The sequence below is a fragment of the Mustela erminea genome, chromosome 3 (assembly GCF_009829155.1).
Source record: "Mustela erminea isolate mMusErm1 chromosome 3, mMusErm1.Pri, whole genome shotgun sequence".
NCBI lineage: Eukaryota > Metazoa > Chordata > Mammalia > Carnivora > Mustelidae > Mustela > Mustela erminea.
Genome location: NC_045616.1, coordinates 85,562,196 through 85,581,616, shown reverse-complemented (window position 1 = coordinate 85,581,616; position 19,421 = coordinate 85,562,196). Strand labels below are relative to the sequence as shown.

At 48.7% G+C, this 19,421-nt stretch overlaps 1 protein-coding gene across 5 annotated transcripts; it reads left to right on the top strand.

Annotated features, from left to right (window-relative positions):
• The first annotated feature begins 1,902 nt into the window (after positions 1 to 1,902).
• DELE1 (DAP3 binding cell death enhancer 1) lies at positions 1,903 to 17,466 on the top strand. 5 transcript variants are annotated; one of them, XM_032336346.1, is made up of 13 exons: positions 1,905 to 2,068; positions 2,693 to 2,807; positions 2,902 to 3,025; positions 5,382 to 5,529; positions 6,483 to 6,644; positions 6,902 to 6,990; positions 7,073 to 7,187; positions 9,827 to 9,969; positions 10,800 to 10,958; positions 11,044 to 11,136; positions 13,373 to 13,538; positions 14,071 to 14,310; positions 16,700 to 17,466. In XM_032336346.1, exons 1-12 carry the CDS (start codon positions 2,038 to 2,040, stop codon positions 14,307 to 14,309), a joined length of 1,584 nt encoding a protein of 527 aa, XP_032192237.1. In that variant the 5' UTR covers positions 1,905 to 2,037; the 3' UTR covers position 14,310; positions 16,700 to 17,466. The 5 variants fall into 5 exon arrangements, with proteins under 5 accessions (XP_032192240.1, XP_032192237.1, XP_032192236.1 ...); XM_032336345.1 differs by lacking the exon at positions 16,700 to 17,466 and adding an exon at positions 15,327 to 16,642 and having other exon boundaries at positions 1,909 to 2,068; XM_032336347.1 differs by lacking the exon at positions 16,700 to 17,466 and adding an exon at positions 15,327 to 16,642 and having other exon boundaries at positions 1,916 to 2,068; positions 7,091 to 7,187.
• The last annotated feature ends 1,955 nt before the right edge of the window (positions 17,467 to 19,421 follow it).

Genomic DNA, 19,421 nt, shown 5'->3' with positions numbered 1-19,421 from the left:
GATTGGGGTCTGGTGCTCTTGTCTGTAATTATCTTCAGCACAAGGTGTCCAGTCAAGAGACACTGTTTGACAGTTCTTGTCAAGTTCTATGTGGGACACAAGATGGGAAAATGCCATCCCTCCCCTGAGGGAAAGAACTGGGGAGAGTAGACTTACACAAATGAGATAATTAAATAACAGGACAACATATAATTACTGCTAAATTGTGTGGTAAGAAATTAAGTGCTACAGGAATTGGGAAAAGCAGAGAGCAGTGAGGGCTCAAACAATTGGGGAGTTTTCACTGAAGAGCTGGATGTGGCCGAGCCTGGGGGCATGAAAAGGATTGCAGACAGGCTGACAAGAAGAAAGGTGCAGAAGTCCCTGGAGGAAGAACAGAGCCAAACCAGCTCGCTGGTTATTTTGAGGCAGCAACACAAGGAATGTGAAAGGTGGCTGTCCCAAATCCCAAAGCAAGGGTATCTCTGAATAGTTTCCCAATATTTGCACTCCTGGGCCTTTATTTTTTGTTTCTTCTGCTTGTAATGGCTCTCCTTTCTCTGCCTAACCAACTCTTTACTCATATGTAAAGGTCCAGCTTGAATGCGACTACTTTCCTGAATCCTTTCTCAGTGTCCCATAACCCAGTGCTCATGCTTCTATTGGGACATATCTATTGTTCTTGTCTACTCACCTCCTCCACCATTGCAATTAACAGCAAATTGCATTAGGCTCTTACTATGTGCTAGGGGCTATGCGAAACATTTTAAATGGATTATGTAATCTTCAATTTCAGAGGGCATTTTTTCTATTTTATAGATGAAGAACCTGAAGCTTAAAGTGCCTAAGTAAACTGCCCAAGAACACATAGCTAGGAAGTAAGAAAGCTAGGGTTCAAACCATTTGCGGAATTCCAGAGGCTATTCTTAAAACACGGGATGGTGTATTCAGGGAGGTCACAAATGCTCTTTACTTAACTGTCTTCTCAGATTCTAGGATGGTGGCTGCCATATGGCTTAAATATTGTTGAATAAATACAAGTGTCTTGTCATGCCAAGGTCTAAAAGTAGGTGATCCCAGTAAACTGTTACCCCAGCTGTGGACTTCCACCCAACCATAAGTCATGTACCTGGGGGAAAGGAGGGTGGAAGTCCAAGCATCTTACATTTGAATGAGTTCCTTTATAGATTCGTGTGAAAGCAGAACCATTCTCTTCCACACAGAGTAACACATAGATAACACTGGGTGGGTCTGTGGCAGGCTTTGATTAACAGGTGTGTGTGTGCGGTGGGGGGTGGGGGAGTCTCCTCTTAAGTATTTGGAAAGCAACTTCCGCGGTTCCTGTTGAGCCAGCAAGGACTAGTCGAGATCACTCCATCAGATCCTATCATGGCGCAGGCTGAGCCCCGACAGGAAAAGGCGTCGTGCGGAGGCTACACGGCGACACAAAACTGAGCCACAACTGGAACCCCGGAATCAGAATGCTGCCTTTTTTCAATCGCCTACCCCTTTGGTCCGGGCCGCATCTCTAGCAGCGGGCCTTGGACGGGAGAGCTCGGAGTATGAGCTTCTCTCGTTGGACCCTTGAGCTCCTCTCCTTCAGCTACTGGCCCTGTTTACTCGTCCAGTGAAGCGCTGGTGTCTACAAAGTTGCCCGGCACAGGCGCGACCAACCTGCGCAACCGAGACCCCCAGCCCCGCCTCTCCACAGTCCCGTTTCTGACGTGGTTCGGCTCCGCCACCTGCGAAGCCCCGCGGCTGCGCGCTCTCCCCGCTCTCGGGCGGGCGGCGAGCGACGCCTCTTCCAGGGGGAGGTCGGGCCCACGTCCATGTCCTTGCTGCAGTTCACCTCCCCGCCAGCCCTGAAGACGCCTACACACCCCCCACTTCCTTTCGTGCAGCGCCCGGCCTTCCGGCTGTGCCCCTTTCTAATTGGCTGACTGAGTACTTCCTCAGGACTCGGCCATTCGGAGGGCGCCACAGCGGTCCCTCTAGCCGCCGCCCCGTGGCCGGCCCTCGGTCTTGGGACTGCGAGTTCTCTATGTTGTTGGCGACGGCATGTGGCGCCTACCGGGACTCCTGGGCCGCGGTAAGAGGCGTCGGAGCCGCGGGTCGTGAGGCAGCTGAGATCCTGAACTGGAGAAGGAGGACTGACCATGAAGACTGAACCGAAGCCTTAGCAGGAGGGGTTGAAGTTGGGGGAAGGCGGAGTCTAAATGGGCGGGGCTACACCCGCCTGTCAGGGCTGCGGAATTCGAGGTGTGGGTGGGGCTATTGGAAAAGGGGAGGAGTCAAATAGCCGGGGCTTGGAGTCGGAAAGACCAGTACGGCCCGTGGAGTAGGCGGAGCCAATGAAAAGAGGTGGGATTTAGAGATGGAGCCTTCAAACACTGAGCGAGGTTGTGTGTAACTGCCCGGTAATTTTATTATGACAGTGATCGTCAGCCCTGGGAGGATTTCAGAGTCACCTGGGGAGCATTTTCAAAATATGCCCTGAATGATCCTGGTTTATTGGTTTTGGATGGCACCTTAGAAACTGCACTAAGCAAGAGTCACCATATGTCCTTGTCTAAGAACAGTAGAGGCAGTCCGCCAGTGATTCCTGGGTTCCTGGGGTGTGGCTCTGTCAAGCGGAGAGAGGAAAGATGGGTGGGGCCTCCACTGCCCGAGTTCTGTTCATGTCAAGGTGACTGATTTTTGTTGTTCTACACAGCTCTTCCCCGTCTGCTGGGACCTGGCCTCTGGGGGGTGACCCCCAAGTCCACTAACCCAGCTGGGCCGCAGGCTGCATCCTCCAACCTGCTGGTCCCTGTGCCCAGCTTTGACAGGTGAGATACTCCCATTCTGTCACCCATCTCTTCCTCTGGCCTCCTTCTCCTCCCACTTGGGCTAGAACTTGATAGTCTTTCTTGCCTCGTCTAGGTCAGGCCCCCATGGCCCAGGCCCAGGCACAAATAGGGGCCCAAGGTCCCATGGGTGGAAGGATGCCTTCCAGTGGATGTCTTCCCGTGTTTCCCCAAACACCTTGTGGGATGCTGTATCATGGGTAAGGCTTCCCCAGTCCTGTTTGCCCTTCTGTGTGGAAGAGAATGATCCTGCATGGAAATATAGCCTAGAAACAAGAGCTAGGGCATGAATGTTCCCACACTCAAAATTTGAGTAACCCATGGCATTGGAGCATATTTGGTGTGAGGTATTGCTGCTCCCCTTCTCCCTGCCCTCTTCCTCCTTTCATTCAGTAAAAATGTGTTTAACACCTCTGAGCATTTTTGTTAGGCACTAGTGATGCAATGGAGAGCAAGGTAGATACGATTCTTACCTTGATGAAGCTTACAATGAATAATACTAAATAGCTGACATTTTATGTATTAATGAAATATTATATATGCGTTATCATTTTTAATCCTTATAAAAATCTTGCAAGGAAATATAATCTTCGTTTTATAGATAAGGGAACTCGGGCTCTGAAACTTTAGGTAACATGCTTAAGGTCATACAGCTATGAAATAAAGAAACCATATTTATTCTGGAGCTCATGATCTTAGCTCCAAGGCTCTACAGCTTATTGTTTATTTCTCTGTGTACTTTAATTTTGTCTTTCTCCCTTAATGAAGATGTAAACTCCATGGGGACAGAGACTGTAACTTGTCTTTGCCAGTGTACGCAGCACCTGTTGTAATAAAGAAGTATTTGTGCACAGAAAGGGACAGGGAAATGCTAGTACAGATCTTCGTATATGATAATTGCTCAGAAAATATTTGTTGGGGTGCCTGGGTGGCTCAGTTGTTAAGCGTCTGCCTTCGGCTCAGGTCATGATCTCCGGGTCCTGGGATCGGGTCCTGGGATCGAGCCCCACATCAAGCCCTGCATTGGGCTCCCTGCTCCATGGGGGAGCATGCTTCTCCCTCTTCCACTCCCCCTGCTTGTGTTCCCTCTCTCACTGTGTCTCTCTCTGCCAAATAAATAAATAAAATCTTAAAAAAAAAAAATATTTGTTGACTCTCCCATAGGTCAGTTGACTCTGACCTATAAAGTCAGGTGCTCAGTAGCGAACACGCGGTCCAACAAGGCAGAATGTTTGCCATCCAGGTTCTGCACACATCACTTTCGTGTCTGTCACATCTTATCCCTATCACTTTCATGCTGTATACTTTGGGCAAGTAACTTGACTTACCTGAGCCTTAGTTGTCTCATTGTAAATTGGTTTTATCAGCAGAATGGAGCCTGGAATGCCTCTGTGGCAAGGCCACTTCTCTCTGTGGAGCTGTGGACTAGGGGCGTAGCATACCCTGGAGAGCAGAGCATTTTCCCAATTTGTTGAAGACCTGAGCCCTAGAGCAATTCCACAGTGAGTCCCTTTGGACACTGTGTCTGGATTCCAGGGGTCCTGATGCTGTCCCTCAGCTCTGTCACTGTTGACCGTGTGAAAGGGCCTGGGTACAAGCTGTCCCCACTGCCATGGATACATGTCCTTGTTATTACATACTGGCACCTTCTCTTCCTTCTGGTCTTAGTTCACACATCACGCCTCCAAGAGAGGCTTTCTTTGATGCCGTATTTTCTCAGACCTCCCTCTTACGCTCTGTGAAAACTCCTGATTTGTTTTGTTGGCATTTAGCATAACTTGTAGTTATTGTGTTTATATTTTTGTGTACTCAAAATCTGTCTTTCTCCCTCAGTGAAAATGTAAACTCTATGAGGACAGAGACTATAACTTACCTCAGCCAGTGTACTCAGTGCCTGTTGTAATAAATAACTATTTGGGTGTTCACAGGAACGGAAGGGAAGGGGAAAACCAAGCAGTCACTGGGCTAGGAGCTAACTTAGGTCTTCCACAGACCTGACAGAGAAGAAACACCGAGACACTTTTAGCAGGCCTGTACCTGTGACTGTGTCTTTGGTGGAGTGGCTTGGGCAGAGGGAAGGGAAGACTTGTGCCTCAGGCTACAGAAGGAGAGTGAACCTGATGGGGAACTCTGACCTGTCACTATAATTGTGGCCAAGCCCCAGCTTACCACATTATCCTTTTGCCTGCTTAGGCTTTATTTATTCATTAACTTATCATGCATTTGATAAATACATGTGTATATTTATTAGTACTATATCTTAGTACTCTCTTAGGCTCTGGGGATACATCGGTGAGCAAAACACACACGATTCCTGCCCTCATGGGGCTTAGATACTAACAGGAGACACAGAGCTTAGGTAAATAATTATCGAGGTGATTGTTGAAGCCCCAGTGTAACCAGGGCTCTATAGGGGAAGTTTGGGCACTGGGAGATTAGTTGGCCTCAGCCGGGAGTCTGGAAAGACTTCTCAAGGAAGTGATGTTTGAGCTGAAGGGTGAGACTGAAGGAGGTGACTGGTGCAGAGCTGGGTCCCTGATGTGCTGTCTTTTCCAGGGCACTCTGGCTGTGCTGGCCCTGCAGCTGGCAAGGCAGATCCACTTCCAGTCGTCCCTGCCAGCAGGACCTCGGCAAGCAGGGTGCTGCTCTTGGCGCAGTCCCCTGGACCGTTTCCTCTCATCTTCCTTGTGGCATCCGTGCTCCTGTGAGTTCTCAGTCCCAGGGATAGCAGGGCTAGGCTGGGAGTTTCTCTGGGCCAGGAAGTGTCTCTGGACACACCTCAGGAAAAGAGCCATCAGCAGCTCCTTGCCTTTCCTATCTGAAGTCAGAGGAAAGGGAATGTGAGGAAGTTCTATCCGCCCAGGGTGTGGGCCACACCTGCTCTTCAGTGTCCTCCCATGTCCTCCCCTCACCTTCCATGGAGGGAGCCCCACAGGGATCCAGGCTACTTCAGATCCTGGGTGTGGCTTCCTGCTTACCCCTGAGCCAGTTGGGTCATTCTCTGGTTAGTCATTCATGAATAAGTGAATCTTCATTGAATAGCTGTCATGTAGTATGGTACCCAGGCAGTACAACCCAAGTTGTTAAGACCCTGGAGTTAATGCCAGGGTTCAAGCCCCAGAGCTGTCGCATACTAGTCTTGTGTCCCTGAACAAGTCACTTTTAACTTCCTTGTGCCTCAGTTTTGTCATCTATAAGATGGGATAATAATAAAAATCTACCTCATAGGTTTCTTGGGAGAAGTAAATGAGTTAATATATATCAAAGAATTAGAACAGTGTTTTGCACATAGTAAGTACCCAAAAAGTATTAGTTTAAGTTCTTGTTCTTATGATTACAATCATGATCCATATTATCATCAAAGTGCTAGGTGCTGGGGCTACAATAGTGACTAAGGTAGATACCTCCATGCTACTGGAAAACTCTAGGCAGAGGAATGATTTATACCCAGAGCAGGTGATCAGCATAAATGGTGACCCCTCTGGACCCCTACAGATAGAAACCAGCAAACGAAATGGAGGAGGGAGGTCAGGGTGTGTGAAGGAGGTGACAGGAGATTCCATGTTCTTCCCCCAAACCTCAGGGAACCCTTAGGCCAGCTCAGGCAGACCAAGCTGATCCCCTCCTGAAGGGACTGCTCTTATTGGGCCTTTCCAGCACTTCGGAGACACATCCTCCCCAGCCCTGATGTCCCAGCTCCAAGGCATACTGATCCCAGGGAACCCAGGTTGGGCCAGGAAGAATGCTCCACTCAGCCCGAGAACCTCTCTTCACACAGCTCCTTGAGGGCATCTGGTCCTCAGGGCCCTTGTGAGGAAGGTATGTTTCCACTTCCTATAATCAGCCAAAGGTGGGGGTGTGGGGGTAATAGGGCAGATAGACCATTGTTGGTGTGTATGCCAGATGAGGGGATTGTCGTTCGTGTAGGGCACCTGCTTTCTGGGGCACTTTGGAATGAATCTGTTACCTGGTAGTGGCGCTGGCTGGAGGGGTTGGGGAGACTGGGACAGGGAGAGAAAAGGAGAAACCACACATTCTGCCTTGCCCTGACTGGGTGCCACCCATTTTCCTTGCAGATCCCAGTGATCTCAGCTTCCTGTCCACCAGTGGTAACTTTCAACCCAGGGCAGAGCCAGCCCAGCTTCAGTCCACTGGAGAAAAGCAGGTATTGTTCAGATTTGGCCTCCAGATCCTCGTAACATTCCCCTGGGGCGGGTGGCAGTTCCAACAAACTGTCCCACGGTGAGTCTTTATTTCTTCCCCAGGAACAAGAGAAGTCAAAAACTCTTTCCCTTGAGGAGGCTGTGACGTCCATTCAGCAGCTCTTCCAGCTCACCATTTCCATTGCTTTCAACTTCCTGGGTAATTGGGTGGACCTTGCTTCAAGGCGGGTGGATGGGAAAATGGAAAGGCTTTGGGGCTGGTCAAACAGAGTTACGGTAGGGAGTGCTTCAAACAAGAGAGAGTTTATTTTCGCCCAGGTAGGTAGACCAAATCTGGCATGGTGGTACAGTCAAGTCAGGGACCCATCCTCTTGATTCTGCCATTCTTAAAACTGGCTTCCATCTCAAGGCCAGTTTGGCTGTTCTGGCTTTTTTCTGGAAGGGGAAAGGTGGGCAAGCTAAAGGATCACCCTTTGCAACCTGCAAGTTGTATAAATCATTGTCCAGAGTATAGGCTTATGGCCATGCCTACTTGCAGAGGAGACTGGGAAATGTAGTCTGTAACTGAATGACCAGGTGCTTACCTGAAAATTCTGTTACCATGTAAGAAGGAGAAGAGAAATCTTGGAGGATACCTTGCATCTTCTAACACATCTAGGCAAGAACAAGCTCCTGAGGTCTGGAGCAGGCCCTCAAGTACACAGACAGGAGCTCTTTACCCACATCTGGAGACTCCAGGTGCCTTTCCAGTGTCTGTCCTGTTCTCCATGGTGACTTGGCTTAAGTTTCAGGCCTTTTAATGTGGCGTCTCAGATAATTGGCAGATGGGTGAGAAGCTGGGATTCATTCAGTACAAATTTCACCTTTTGCTAGGCCCTATTTTAGGTTTTAGGGATACAGTGATTCATAAGACAGAGTCCTTACTCTGATGGATCTGACATGTAAATCAAGGTGGTGGTGGGGAGGGCGTGGGGGTAAATAAGTTGGCAAACAAGAGAATTTCCAGTGGTGGTAAATGTTATAGAGAAAGGTAAATAGGGGAGTGTGTCAATGACTTGGGGAAGTTCTCACTGATGGGAAGAACTTTGTGCTAAGGCCTGACTGACAACACAAGCTAGTCTTGTTTCCATCCAGAGAAAGAGCTATCCAAACGGAGGGAACAGCAAGTACAAAGGTCCTGAGACAGGATTGAGTTTTGCTTGTTAAAGGAACAAAAGAAAGGTGAGTGTGGCTGGGACTTAGAGAGGACCAGGAGTTTAGAAAAAGATGAAGTCAAGAAGCAAGGAGGGGCCAGATCAGGCAAGGCCTTCCGAGCCACAGAGGAGTATGGTTTTTTGAAGCAAGATAAACCAATGGAGGTTTTACCCTGGAGCGGGAGGAGGGACCATCACATGATCTGAATTACTTTTTCAGATTTCTCTGGTTATTATATGGGCAGTCGTGGAGTGCAGAGATGTCAGAGGAAACAGGAGGCTAGGTTGGAGCTGTTGCTGATAGCATAGCAAAGCCTCATGGTGGCTTGGTTTTGGTTAGGGGCAGAAGAGAAGGAGAAGAGAGATGGATCAGGGAGCCAGTGGGGTGGGGGGAATGGGCTCAGGGTGGTATCCTTCGCCCTCTCTAGTCTTCTTAAGGACAGAGGGCTCTGTGAATCCTGGACAGCAAATTTTCAGGGAGCAGGGAGGTGACTTTAATTCACTGTGGGCTGAATGGAACCTGGCTTCTACCTCATTAGCTTTTTGTGATTTTGATGGGCAGACAGTCTCTTCTGAGAATTTTCTTGCCCATTCCTTCATTCATATATTCATTTATTCAGCAATGCTAAGCAGTGTGGCAGAACACAAAGGGAGCATAAGCCCTAATCATATTTTGCATTTGTATAGAGCTTTCACCCAATGCAAAGTTATTTCTTCTACATTCTTTTTCTGCTTCTGCCTCCAGGATTTTGCAGTCTAATTGAGGAGACAGGGCATGTACTCTGGAAACAGTCTAGTTCAGAGAAAAAGGCTTGTATATTAAGTAAATGCCAAAAGAGTGTTTAAAGCCTGAGTGTGGTCTGAAGGTTCCAGAGATACAGGATGGGAAGGCCTGATGGTGGAGGCAGAGAGATACCCCAGGCAGGAGAGACAGCTCAGGAAAAGGTTTGAATGGAATCTCAGGGACTTGACTGCACCCAGCCCTGTCTCTGTTTTTCATTTGTTTCTTTGTTTCTTTGGATGAAACAAAGCACATGGGCTTGGTTGTCGGACATCCCTGAGTTCATCTGTCTTGCAGTTCTTATATTCTCTCTGATGAGTTCCTCCTAAAGCAGGATTAACAGTATCAGCTGTTATCAGTTACATTTAGATTGTTAGAAGCAGCTCAAACCCCCTCTGGCTAGCTTAAGCACAGAAGGAATCCGTTGGGATCTGTTGACTTGCCATGTGTCAGAAAGAACAAGAATGAGGGGGGCAGTGTCTTAGGGACAGTGTCTTCAGAGTGCTGCTTTTAGAATAAACCTACAAAACTGTTTCTCTCATGCCTCAACCAGGTTAAGATTCCAGTTCCTGAGTGAGGGACTTATTGGTGGGAAAGAGCACAGTACATCGATTGGTAGCATGGGGAGTGGGGGAAGGGGGAGGGTCTCCTCCCAAAGGGAGATTGGGATGCTGTCACCAAGAGGAGGATGCTGTATAGGAGGACAGAAGCCACTGAGGTCTTTGGCAAACCAGTGGAACGTTTGGAGGATGGAAACATGCAAAGTGTCTAGCACCAAAAAGCAAGGAAGCAGCCTATGAGTTGGCCAAGGATGTGGGGACGTTCACAGAGAAAGCTGTATTTCCGCCCTTTGCTTTCTCACAGGCACAGAGAACATGAGGAATGGGGACTACGTGGCAGCCTTTTCTTACTTCCAGAAAGCAGCAGACTACGGCTACAGCAAAGCACAATACAACGTGGGCTTGTGTCACGAGCATGGCAGAGGCACCCCCAAGGACCTGGGCAAGGTACCAGACCTTCTCTCTGTCCTAGGCCTGTCCACCATGTTGCACTGTCGAGAGGTGACCTCCAGAAATGAGTAGTGGGCAGGGCTTGGGGAGAGTTCAGCTTCTGTTTCTCAGCCACAAGAGAAGAAGAAGAAGCTCCTAACTTCTAGGAATTTAGACTCAAAAGGAGTCAGGGACCTTGTTGGTCTTTGCAGCTGTATCGTCGGGACCTAGAACCTTACCTTGGGGAATGAATGAATTCATTCTAAACAAGTAGGAAAGTAAAGATGTTCTATATGAGAGTGAATTTCTTAAAATTGTGTATGATGGCAAAAGAAGAGGGAAGCAATTTGAAGTTCCTTCCATAGTGCATTGCTTTATAATATCTATGTGGGTCTTACAAATAACGGGCTAGGTCTATATTAACTGGCAGGGAAAGACATTCTCTGTGTATTGTATTGAAAAAATAGGTTACAAAATTGTGAATGTTGTTCTCTGTCTCTCTGTTTATTTTTCCCTGTTATACACACATACATTTATATACGTCTGTGTGTGTGAATGTGTATGTGTGTAGGTATAATCACATGTGTGTGGGGGAAGAAATTTGCAAAGCTGTGAACTAAAAGGTGAGCCGAGAATGATCTTTAGAAGGCAGAATCTCTTGGGATTTCATGTTTCTATTTTCAGTTTATCTGTATTTTGAAATTTGGGCTTATCTGTATTTCCTGACTAATCTGTATGGATTAGGTTCTATTTAATTAAAATAATTTTTATAAATTTCATTCGAAGGGAAATCTGGCTTGCAGGGGCACCTGCTAACTTAGGGAGGGGGGTCTCTCCCTTTGTTCCAGGCAGTCCTTTCCTATCAGCTGGCTGCCAGTCAGGGCCACAGGCTGGCTCAGTACCGCTATGCCAGGTGTCTGCTGCAAGGCCTGGCCTCCGAGGGGGCACCTAAGCGTCAGAGGGCAGTGTCCATGCTGAAGCAGGCTGCTGATTCGGGCTTGAGAGAGGTGAGTGCCCAGGCGGGGTGTCTTCTGGAGCACGTGGGGCTAGGAAGGGACCAAGATAACATTTCTCCTTCCTCCCTGGCCACAGGCTCAAGCTTTCCTCGGGGTGCTTTTCACCAAGGAGCCACACCTGGATGAGCAGAGCGCTGTGAAATACTTTTGGCTTGCAGCCAACAATGGGGTAGGACATCTCCAGCGTCCCACCATGTTGGGGGATCAAGTTTGCGGAAGGAGGGGATTTGGGAACTGGTACCGAGCTCCAGGATGCACAGGATATGGTTGACAGGGACACATGGGTTGGGCTGGCTTCAACTCTTAACTGTCACTGACTTAACTGTGTGACCCCTGGGCAGGTCTAGTGGCACATGGGAGCTGGCTTACACCAGTCTGCAAGAGGTGCTGGGGGGGCCTTAAAATCAGCTGTGGGAGGAGTGTGTGCCATACAGAAGGGACTCAGGACTACAAAGCAGGGCTGGTTGGACTGCTGGTTGGACTGGCTAGACAGCCTGTGATTACATTTTTCAGCACACAACTAGGCTGGTGGCTTCTTGTTTCCCTTGTCTCAGACTGCCTCACCTGTCTGCTGCTTCGCAAAGTGGTTGTTGTTGTTGTTGTTGTTATTGTTGTTGTTGTGAGGAGCCCAGTGTACCTAAGGTAACAGGTGTGTGAGCGAGCACTTGGTAAGTGGTGCACAAGGAAGGTGCGTCCTCACGAGCTGTGCGGTTCAGGGAAGTCAGAAGACACGGAGCAGTTTGGGGGTGGCGGCACATGTAGGGGGGTATTGCCGCCCAGCCTGTAGGACCCAGAGTATATCCTCTGGAGTATTTGTTCCAGGCGGTGTTTGTAAGTAATCCCAGGGAAAACATGGTCCAAGGGGTTTGGAAATACTGAGCCAACCAACTGTCTTCAATGCAGGAGATCTCAGCTTTCTCTCTGTGCTGATCACCAAAAGGGCATCTCTGGTTTGCTGTACTCCTCAAGTGTACTTGACCAGGATTTTTCTTTTTTTGGTGTGGCCTCTTGGAGGACCAGGAGTACTGGATTAACACGAGCCATGGCCTTGGATGAGAATTGCCCTGCAGAGGGGCTCCTCTGTGTTTTTGGGCCAGCACAATGATAGCTTCATCAAACTCTTGAGCATCAGAATACTTTCTTATTTTTACTTGGTGTTATCTGTCGTTGCCGTCGAAAGGGGGGCAATGTCACTCACCAGTACTGCCTCTGTGCCTGCCTTCCTTGATAGAGCACCAGGACCTTCTCGGGCTGAGGGTGCCTCACATCCTTCACGAGCTGGACAAGCCTAGGGGCCCCTTGGCCTGCTTTAGTCACCCAGCATGCTAGGAGATGTGCACAAAGTGTGCTGGGCACAGTCCTCACACTCACCCACTCCAGCAGGAACTGGGTCTCTGTAGGTTTGTGTTGAGCAGTGTGGCAAGGTGGGAGTTTTGGACTTAAGAGTGTCCGGTGCTGGCTGTGAGCCCACCATATTTATGACGTAGACTTTGATGCGCACCTTATAGAAACTCGGTCCAGAAATTTGACACTAGAAGGTAGAAGAGAAATGGGACCCTGGTTGGGAATCCAGAGTATTTTGGTTTTTTTTTTTTTAAGTTGGGGGCTTGAATATAACGATAATATTCCACCACAGAGGGCGATATTAATGATGGGGGCAAGTAAAGGTATGAAAATAATAACAGTAATTTAAGCATTATTCATGTATTAATGTATGTTATCCTTGTAACAATGCAGTAAAGTAGGTACTGTTACGATTTCACACTTTATAGATGAGGAGACTGAGGCACAGAGGTGTGGAGTACTTGCCTAAGGTTCCTCCACTGTAATTGGTGGAGCTGGGATTGGAACCCAGGCAGTCTGCCTCTATAGGTTGTGCTCTGCAGCCCTACCTGCTCCTAATTGTCAGGGGAGAGAGGGTTCAAAACCTTTTAATCTTTCAAATGGGGAACATTCTCTGGACCGTATGTTTTGCGGGGCCTCAGTAGAGGTTCAGAAGACATGCAGGGCTTTTGGGAAGCTTAGCCTCCCCTCTCGCTCCTGGCTCTTTCAGCTGAAGTAGGAGCCTGACTCCCGGGTTCCCCGTACTTGGGCTGGCTGCTCCCCGTGGCCCTCATGTCTGCCCGCCTTCTGCACCAGCCTCGGCCAGAGAAGCAGCCATGCTGCTCTGGCTCGAATCTCCCTGGGCAGAAGGATCCCCAACTCCTCTGTGTTGGGCACACTCCAGGCCTCCGGCTTTTTGTACTTGCGATCCCTTGGTCCAGAGAGGGCCAGGACTGGGCCTTGAACCTGCACAGATGAAGCCCCGGCTTGTCTGACTGCTCCACCTTCCTCCTGCCTTTGCATTTCAGTTCTTCACTCCTGCAGGTGTACACATCTGTGTGTCTGTCCATCTTCCCCTTTAGGACTCACAGAGCAGGTACCACTTGGGAATTTGCTTTGAGAAGGGCCTTGGTGTGCGGAGGAGCCTGGGAGAGGCTGTAAGATGTTACCAGCAGTCCGCGGCTCTGGGCAATGAACCTGCCCAGGAGAGGTTGCAGACCCTCTTTTCCATGGAGGCGGCAGGTAAAGGTGCGTGTCAAAGCCAGCAGGTTCTCTCCCATGAGCTAATTAATTACCCTGTGACAGAGAAGGGGGTGGCTTGGTCCGCTTGCTGTTTCCTGCCCCAGTAACGGGTAAGAGTATAGCTTTTTGAGTCAGACACGCCTGAGTTTTAACTGCTGCTCTGTCACTGAACTTGGACTTGGTGTCTTTGAGCCTTAGGTTCTTCGCTTCTGAAAGTGAGGGTACTACTGGTACCTCTGTCACTGGGTTGTAAGGATTAAATGGGATGACTCTAGAGGGTTCAGCACAACCTAGCACAGAGCAGATATTGAATAAGTGGGAGCTAATCTGATAATTTTTCAGGAGAGACGGTCTCCCAAGATACTGCCTCATTGCCCTGAATTACCCCTTCAAGTCCTCTGAGAGTCCTGTTCACTCATGAGTCACTCGGGCTGGCCTGGGTTAACAATGCTAGAGCCCACTAAGTCTTTGAAGAAGTCCTTGCTCTGAAGTAGGAACCCACAGTATGAGTAAGAGCTGCTCTCATTTCTCCTCACAGCCCTGGGGACCAGCAACCCGGCAGTTAAAGGATTGAAGTCCTTCTCCAGTCCCTCCCTCCACAGCTTCAACACTCTGCTGGCAGGGGCCTCCCACCTCCCACATGCCTCGACCACAGGGAACCTTGGCCTCCTCTGTAGGAGTGGGCGTCTCAGAGCCAGCCCTGGAGCCCCCAACATTACTCTCCCCCCGTTCAGCTATCCCTTGGAAAGGAGTCTCGTCAGACTGGGTTTTGGCTAAGGTGAGATAAGACCTAGTCACTGGTGCCTCTTACTGGTGTTGGGGGGCAGGGCAGAGAGGTTGGCTGGTAAGAAAAAATGGTGTCAGTGTCCTTTTCCAAAGGTGGACATGCCAGTGGGAGCTGAGGGTCTCAAGCAATTTCAAGTACATGGCCCATGAATGACTTTGACCTTTCCCCCAATTGGTAGCCTCCCAGATGAGAAGTGGAAACATCCACAGTGATTTCTGGTTCTGTGCACAAAAGGGATTCATTCAGTGACCTGTGAAAAACTCTCCTGAAGGGTCCAGAGACCCTGGACCTCACCTTAGCCTATGACCTTGAGTAAAACCCTTACCTGTTTCCTCCCATGCCTCAGTTTCCTCAGGCTCCGACTATATCAGTTTTTGCCAACATCTGATGTATGTGCCTCTGGTGGTTCATGAGAGGATTTTAGGTACTCAATATTTTCTATCTTACTAGTTGGATATTTAATAAATGGATAATTAATAATGTAAAAATGTGACTAGCACATCATGGTTTCACAGATATTAAAAATAATCCATTTAAAGAAAAACATTGTGTTGGGCGCCTGGGTGGCTCAGTGGATTGAGCCGCTGCCTTCGGCTCAGGTCATGATCTCGGTGTCCTGGGATCAAGCCCCGCATCGGGCTCTTTGCTCAGCGGGAGCCTGCTTCTCTCTCTCTCTGCCTGACTCTCCGCCTACTTGTGATTTCTCTCTCTGTCAAATAAATAAATAAAATCTTTAAAAAAAAAAAAAAAAAAAAAAAAAAAAAAGAAAAACATTGTGAAATTGGATAAAGGGGAACGCAGATCCAGAGAGGTGGCAAAAACCATGAGGGTGGTTCCATGAATGGCTAAAACTCAGAGAACACTTAATCAGGCCATTCTCAAGATGAGCCCCAACATTCGCTTTTATTCATCCCCTGTGAATTCATGATCATCTCCCATTTCACCTTTGATTTGGAAGGAACGAGTTTCTTGCCTACATGCTTACCGTATCTGCTTGACTTTTTCAGATCCTCTCACTTCAGCCCTAAAGAAGGGAGCCTGTCGGTTCTCAGAGAGATACCACAACTTGAGCCCCAGAGCAGAGGCCAGTTGTTCTCAACTTCCTAAAGAACCTTAAGTACCTGCCCCAGCACAGTAAAGAAGAAAGTGTGTGAAGACCCAGGTCCGGGCCATGTCCGCTTGAAGCAGTGACCTGACCCACTACACTGTTTTCTCAGTTGTAAACCAAAGGCACTGGTGTCTGCCCTTCTACCCTACTGAGCCTATGTGGGGCATTTTGTGGCAGAAAGGACCTTGGTCCTCACTGAAGCCCAGGGAGGCGGAGTGGTGCCCATGGTTACCAGGAGAAGACCCAGGCCCCCTGACTCATAGCCCAGGGCTCTTTTGTGCCTTTCACACTGTAGATTTACCTGAAAGTGTTCTTGTCATCTGGCCAATATGAGGGAGGAAGTGGAGACTGAGCGCCTGGAGGTTTGCAGCAGGGAAGTGTAGATTTAGAGATCCTTGTTTGTGAAAGGTATGCCAGAAATGGATTAGAGTTTAATAAAATAGATATTGGATTATCTCATCACTCTTGCCCTTGAGTATGTTGGGGAGACCTGGGGGTTGGGCAGTGGGAGCTGAAAGCTGAGGCTCCAGCCTCATTTCTAAACTCTCCATTAACCAATTTGAAGGGTCTTAAAAGCTTCTCCAAGAGAGAGACTTAGGAAAAAATGATTTCTGAGTCAACGCTAATGACTCCAATTACTGAATTTGTGCATAGCTGTTCCCTGGCTTCTGGATGTTAGCCCAAGTTCAATAGCATAGATGTGGTGGGGGTGGGGGTGGGGGTGGGGGAAGGACTGAGGACCAAACCCTCTAGTAACTGTTCAAATGGGAAAGACCACCCAGCTCCCCTATTTGAGAGGTGGGAGGAATTGGGCAGGAGGGCAGGAAAGGGTTGTCCATGTTTCCCCCTATCTTTCCCCCACCGCCCAACCCTGCCAACCTCTAGTGGATCCTACCATACTCTTCTAGCATTTCCTCTCACTACTGGCTTCCTCCAGCTCCAGCACCTCCCCCTGACTGCTGTTCCCTTTCCAGGGCTGCCTTGCACACTGGCCACCACCACCCCCGCCCCACCCCCACCACCTTCCAACCCTTATGCAGTTGCCTCCCACAAATGGCTCCTTGGGATCTAGGACCTTGTTGTCTTTGTAATCTGGAATCCTCAGCACTTAGCACAAGGCCCCTTGCTGTTATGGGCTCCATATACACATTGGTTAAAGCTCAGGTTTTTACATTGTGCAGTGTACTAGTCTCTCTGCAAAAAAAAAAAAAAAAAGGTTTCTGTGGTCAAATAAGTTTGGGAAATGCTGTACCAGACATCCCTTTTTTATAGATTCACAATGCACATCAGCATCTTTAAGGTTCCAAGAAGTCCTGCAGTGAAGAACTTGGTTAACCCTTTCCCAGCCTGAGCTGAGCACAGAGTCCCGGCTCCATGCAGACTGCCCATCAACCCTCCCGAGGCACCTTCTGGAGACTGTCATTTCCTGCCCTCCTGCAGAGCCCAGCTCTTCAGCCTCTTCCCTTCCTGTTGTCATTCTGGGTTCCTGATTCCTTCCAGGGAAGGAGGGGCAGTTCACACAGCCCTGGGACAGTGGGTGTCCTGTGCTGATGATCAGAGGCCACCCTCCCTTCCAGTCATTATAAGTTAAGTACTGATTCAATTTGGGGTACCAGCCGTGGAGGTAGGATATTTTTAAGCTCTCCTGGTGGAAAGGGAGGATGGAAGAGTCATGAGAGAGGTGTTGTCAAGGGACCAAAAATCCTTGGCTGTTCAGTCTCTGCAGGCTCCACATGGCCCCAGGGCTTCTTTCACAGATGGGGCCCTGCTGTGCTTTGCCATTAAAATTCCATTATTAATGACTCATCATCATTGCCCTGAAAGGACATACTAAGGGGGAGGACAGGGAAGTGGCCCTAGCCTGGGTTAAAATACTGGGCGACTCAAGTCTGGGGACCTAGGGCCCTCAGTGATGAGACTTTTGTGCAATTCTCTGCTGCCTCAGTTTCCTTATCTAGAGATGCTGTTTTCAGGGAGTCCTGATGCTATAGTCAGAACAAGGCTGTTTAAGTCATTATATCTTCAGTGCTAATACACTGAATAAATATTTATAATAAATAAATTTATAATAAATAAATATTTATTCAAAGAATGTGTGGTTTTATGCATTGTCCCCCTCTCCATGCAATACCTAGCACCAAGCCTAGCTAACACATAGTAGGTGCTTTAAATGTTGCACCAGTGTTTCTCTATACTCCCCACTGCTATTTCTGACACAGCAATCACTCAATAAACACAAAGTGTTTGTTGAATGAATGTTTCTGATCATGCCTCTCTCCTCTCCCTACCCATTACATTGTACTCCCTCCTTAGTAGGAGCTGGAAAAGGCTGGCCTATTTTCCAGGTGCATACTATGTGCCCAGCCAAGCCTGTGCTAAGACAACCTCCCTCCCTCTCCTCTTTTCCTGTGGGGATTGGGTTCTCTCCAGAGTCCCCTGGGTAGTGGTTGCCATCTCACGCTTGTTTCAGCCGGAGGAGAGGCAGGGTCAGTGAGCTGCCAAGCTGAAGTTGGGTGACAGACAGGAGGCTGCTATCAATCTCTGAGCTGCCCCCAGGCTCCAAGTGAGCACTGCAGCGCACGCCTCGTGCTGAAGAATGGCTGACTATTGATAAAAAAAAAAGTCCCTCTGTGCTTTCCAAATTAAGACGACATTTAACTGAGTGCTGGCTGGCTTGCCTGCTCCCTCAGTCTCCCAGGGGAGAGAGCCCATCTTGGCGAAAACTGTTCTGAGCATGTCCGAAGTCTCAGCTTTGACATCTGGGCTGATGCAAAGACGTTCAGCATGCCCCATTCTGTCAGCATACCCCCTGTCACTCTCAGCCTATTGCTGGGAAAAGGCTGAGTGTCCCCAGGCTAGGAGGGGGTTGCATGGGGCCGCAAGAGCACTGACCTCATGTACATACGTCCTCACGCTGACTGGACATCAGTTGCCCCAGAACGGAAACTACTCTAGCCAGATGTTCTCCAGGGTCTGTGGGCAAGGCAGAACCGAGGACCAACAGAGAGGATCACAGGGGTCCTCCATCTTCTGTAGGTCACAGACCCCTTTGACAATGTGGTGAAAGCACCGACTCCTTTCCATAGAAAAGTGGGCATCCTCCCAACTGTGCACGCAATTGAGCTGATTCTGGGATCCTGAAGGCCAACCATGGACCCCAGCTCAGGAACTGTTGATATACTAAAAAGAATGTTAAGGGCACCCGAGTGGCTCAGTTGGTTAAGCGGCTGTCTTTGGCTCAGGTCATGAACCTAGGATCCGGGGATGGACACCTGAGTTGGGCTTCCTGCTCAGCAGGGAGCCAGCTTCTCCTTCTCTCTCTGCCCCCCCTACCCCCACTCATGCTCTCTCTGTCTCGCAAATAAATAAATACAATCTTTAAAAAAATAAAATAAAATCCTATGAATCCCAGATTCAGATCCTGGCCCTGCCACACACCTGTCATGATGGCTTTGCGCAAGGCAGATTTTTCAGTCTCGCCTTTTCCTTGGCGATAAAATGTTCTAGCTCCTTATGACTAAAATTGCCTGTGTTTGTGGAGGTCGAGGCCTTGCCTTAAACAAGTGCAGTATGTGCCTTAGAGAATCTGATAAGGATTTCCTATCCTCTGCCTAGAAAAATCTCTGTACACAATGATTCCCTAGTAATCATGAGGTCTAAGGACTACAGATTCAGGACTTCTGACCTAGAGTGAAGCAGTGATCCATGGTATCCAACAATCCAGCTGACAGCCATGCTTCCAGGTTTGTTTTTAATTAATTAATTCACTAGGTGCCAGGTTTCTTAGGTTGCCTCTTCCCTCATCTCTTCTCTCTACCCTCCCAACACCAGCCCTGTGTCAAAAATCCACTAGTAATTGAGGAGGGGGGTGGTGGCAGTCAACATTGTCTACTCCAGTTCTGTGGTTTTTAGACTTTGATTTCACATAACGGAAACTTTTTTTTCTTTATAATGACATCTTAGCTAGAGCTCCAGTACAGATAAAAAGGGACTT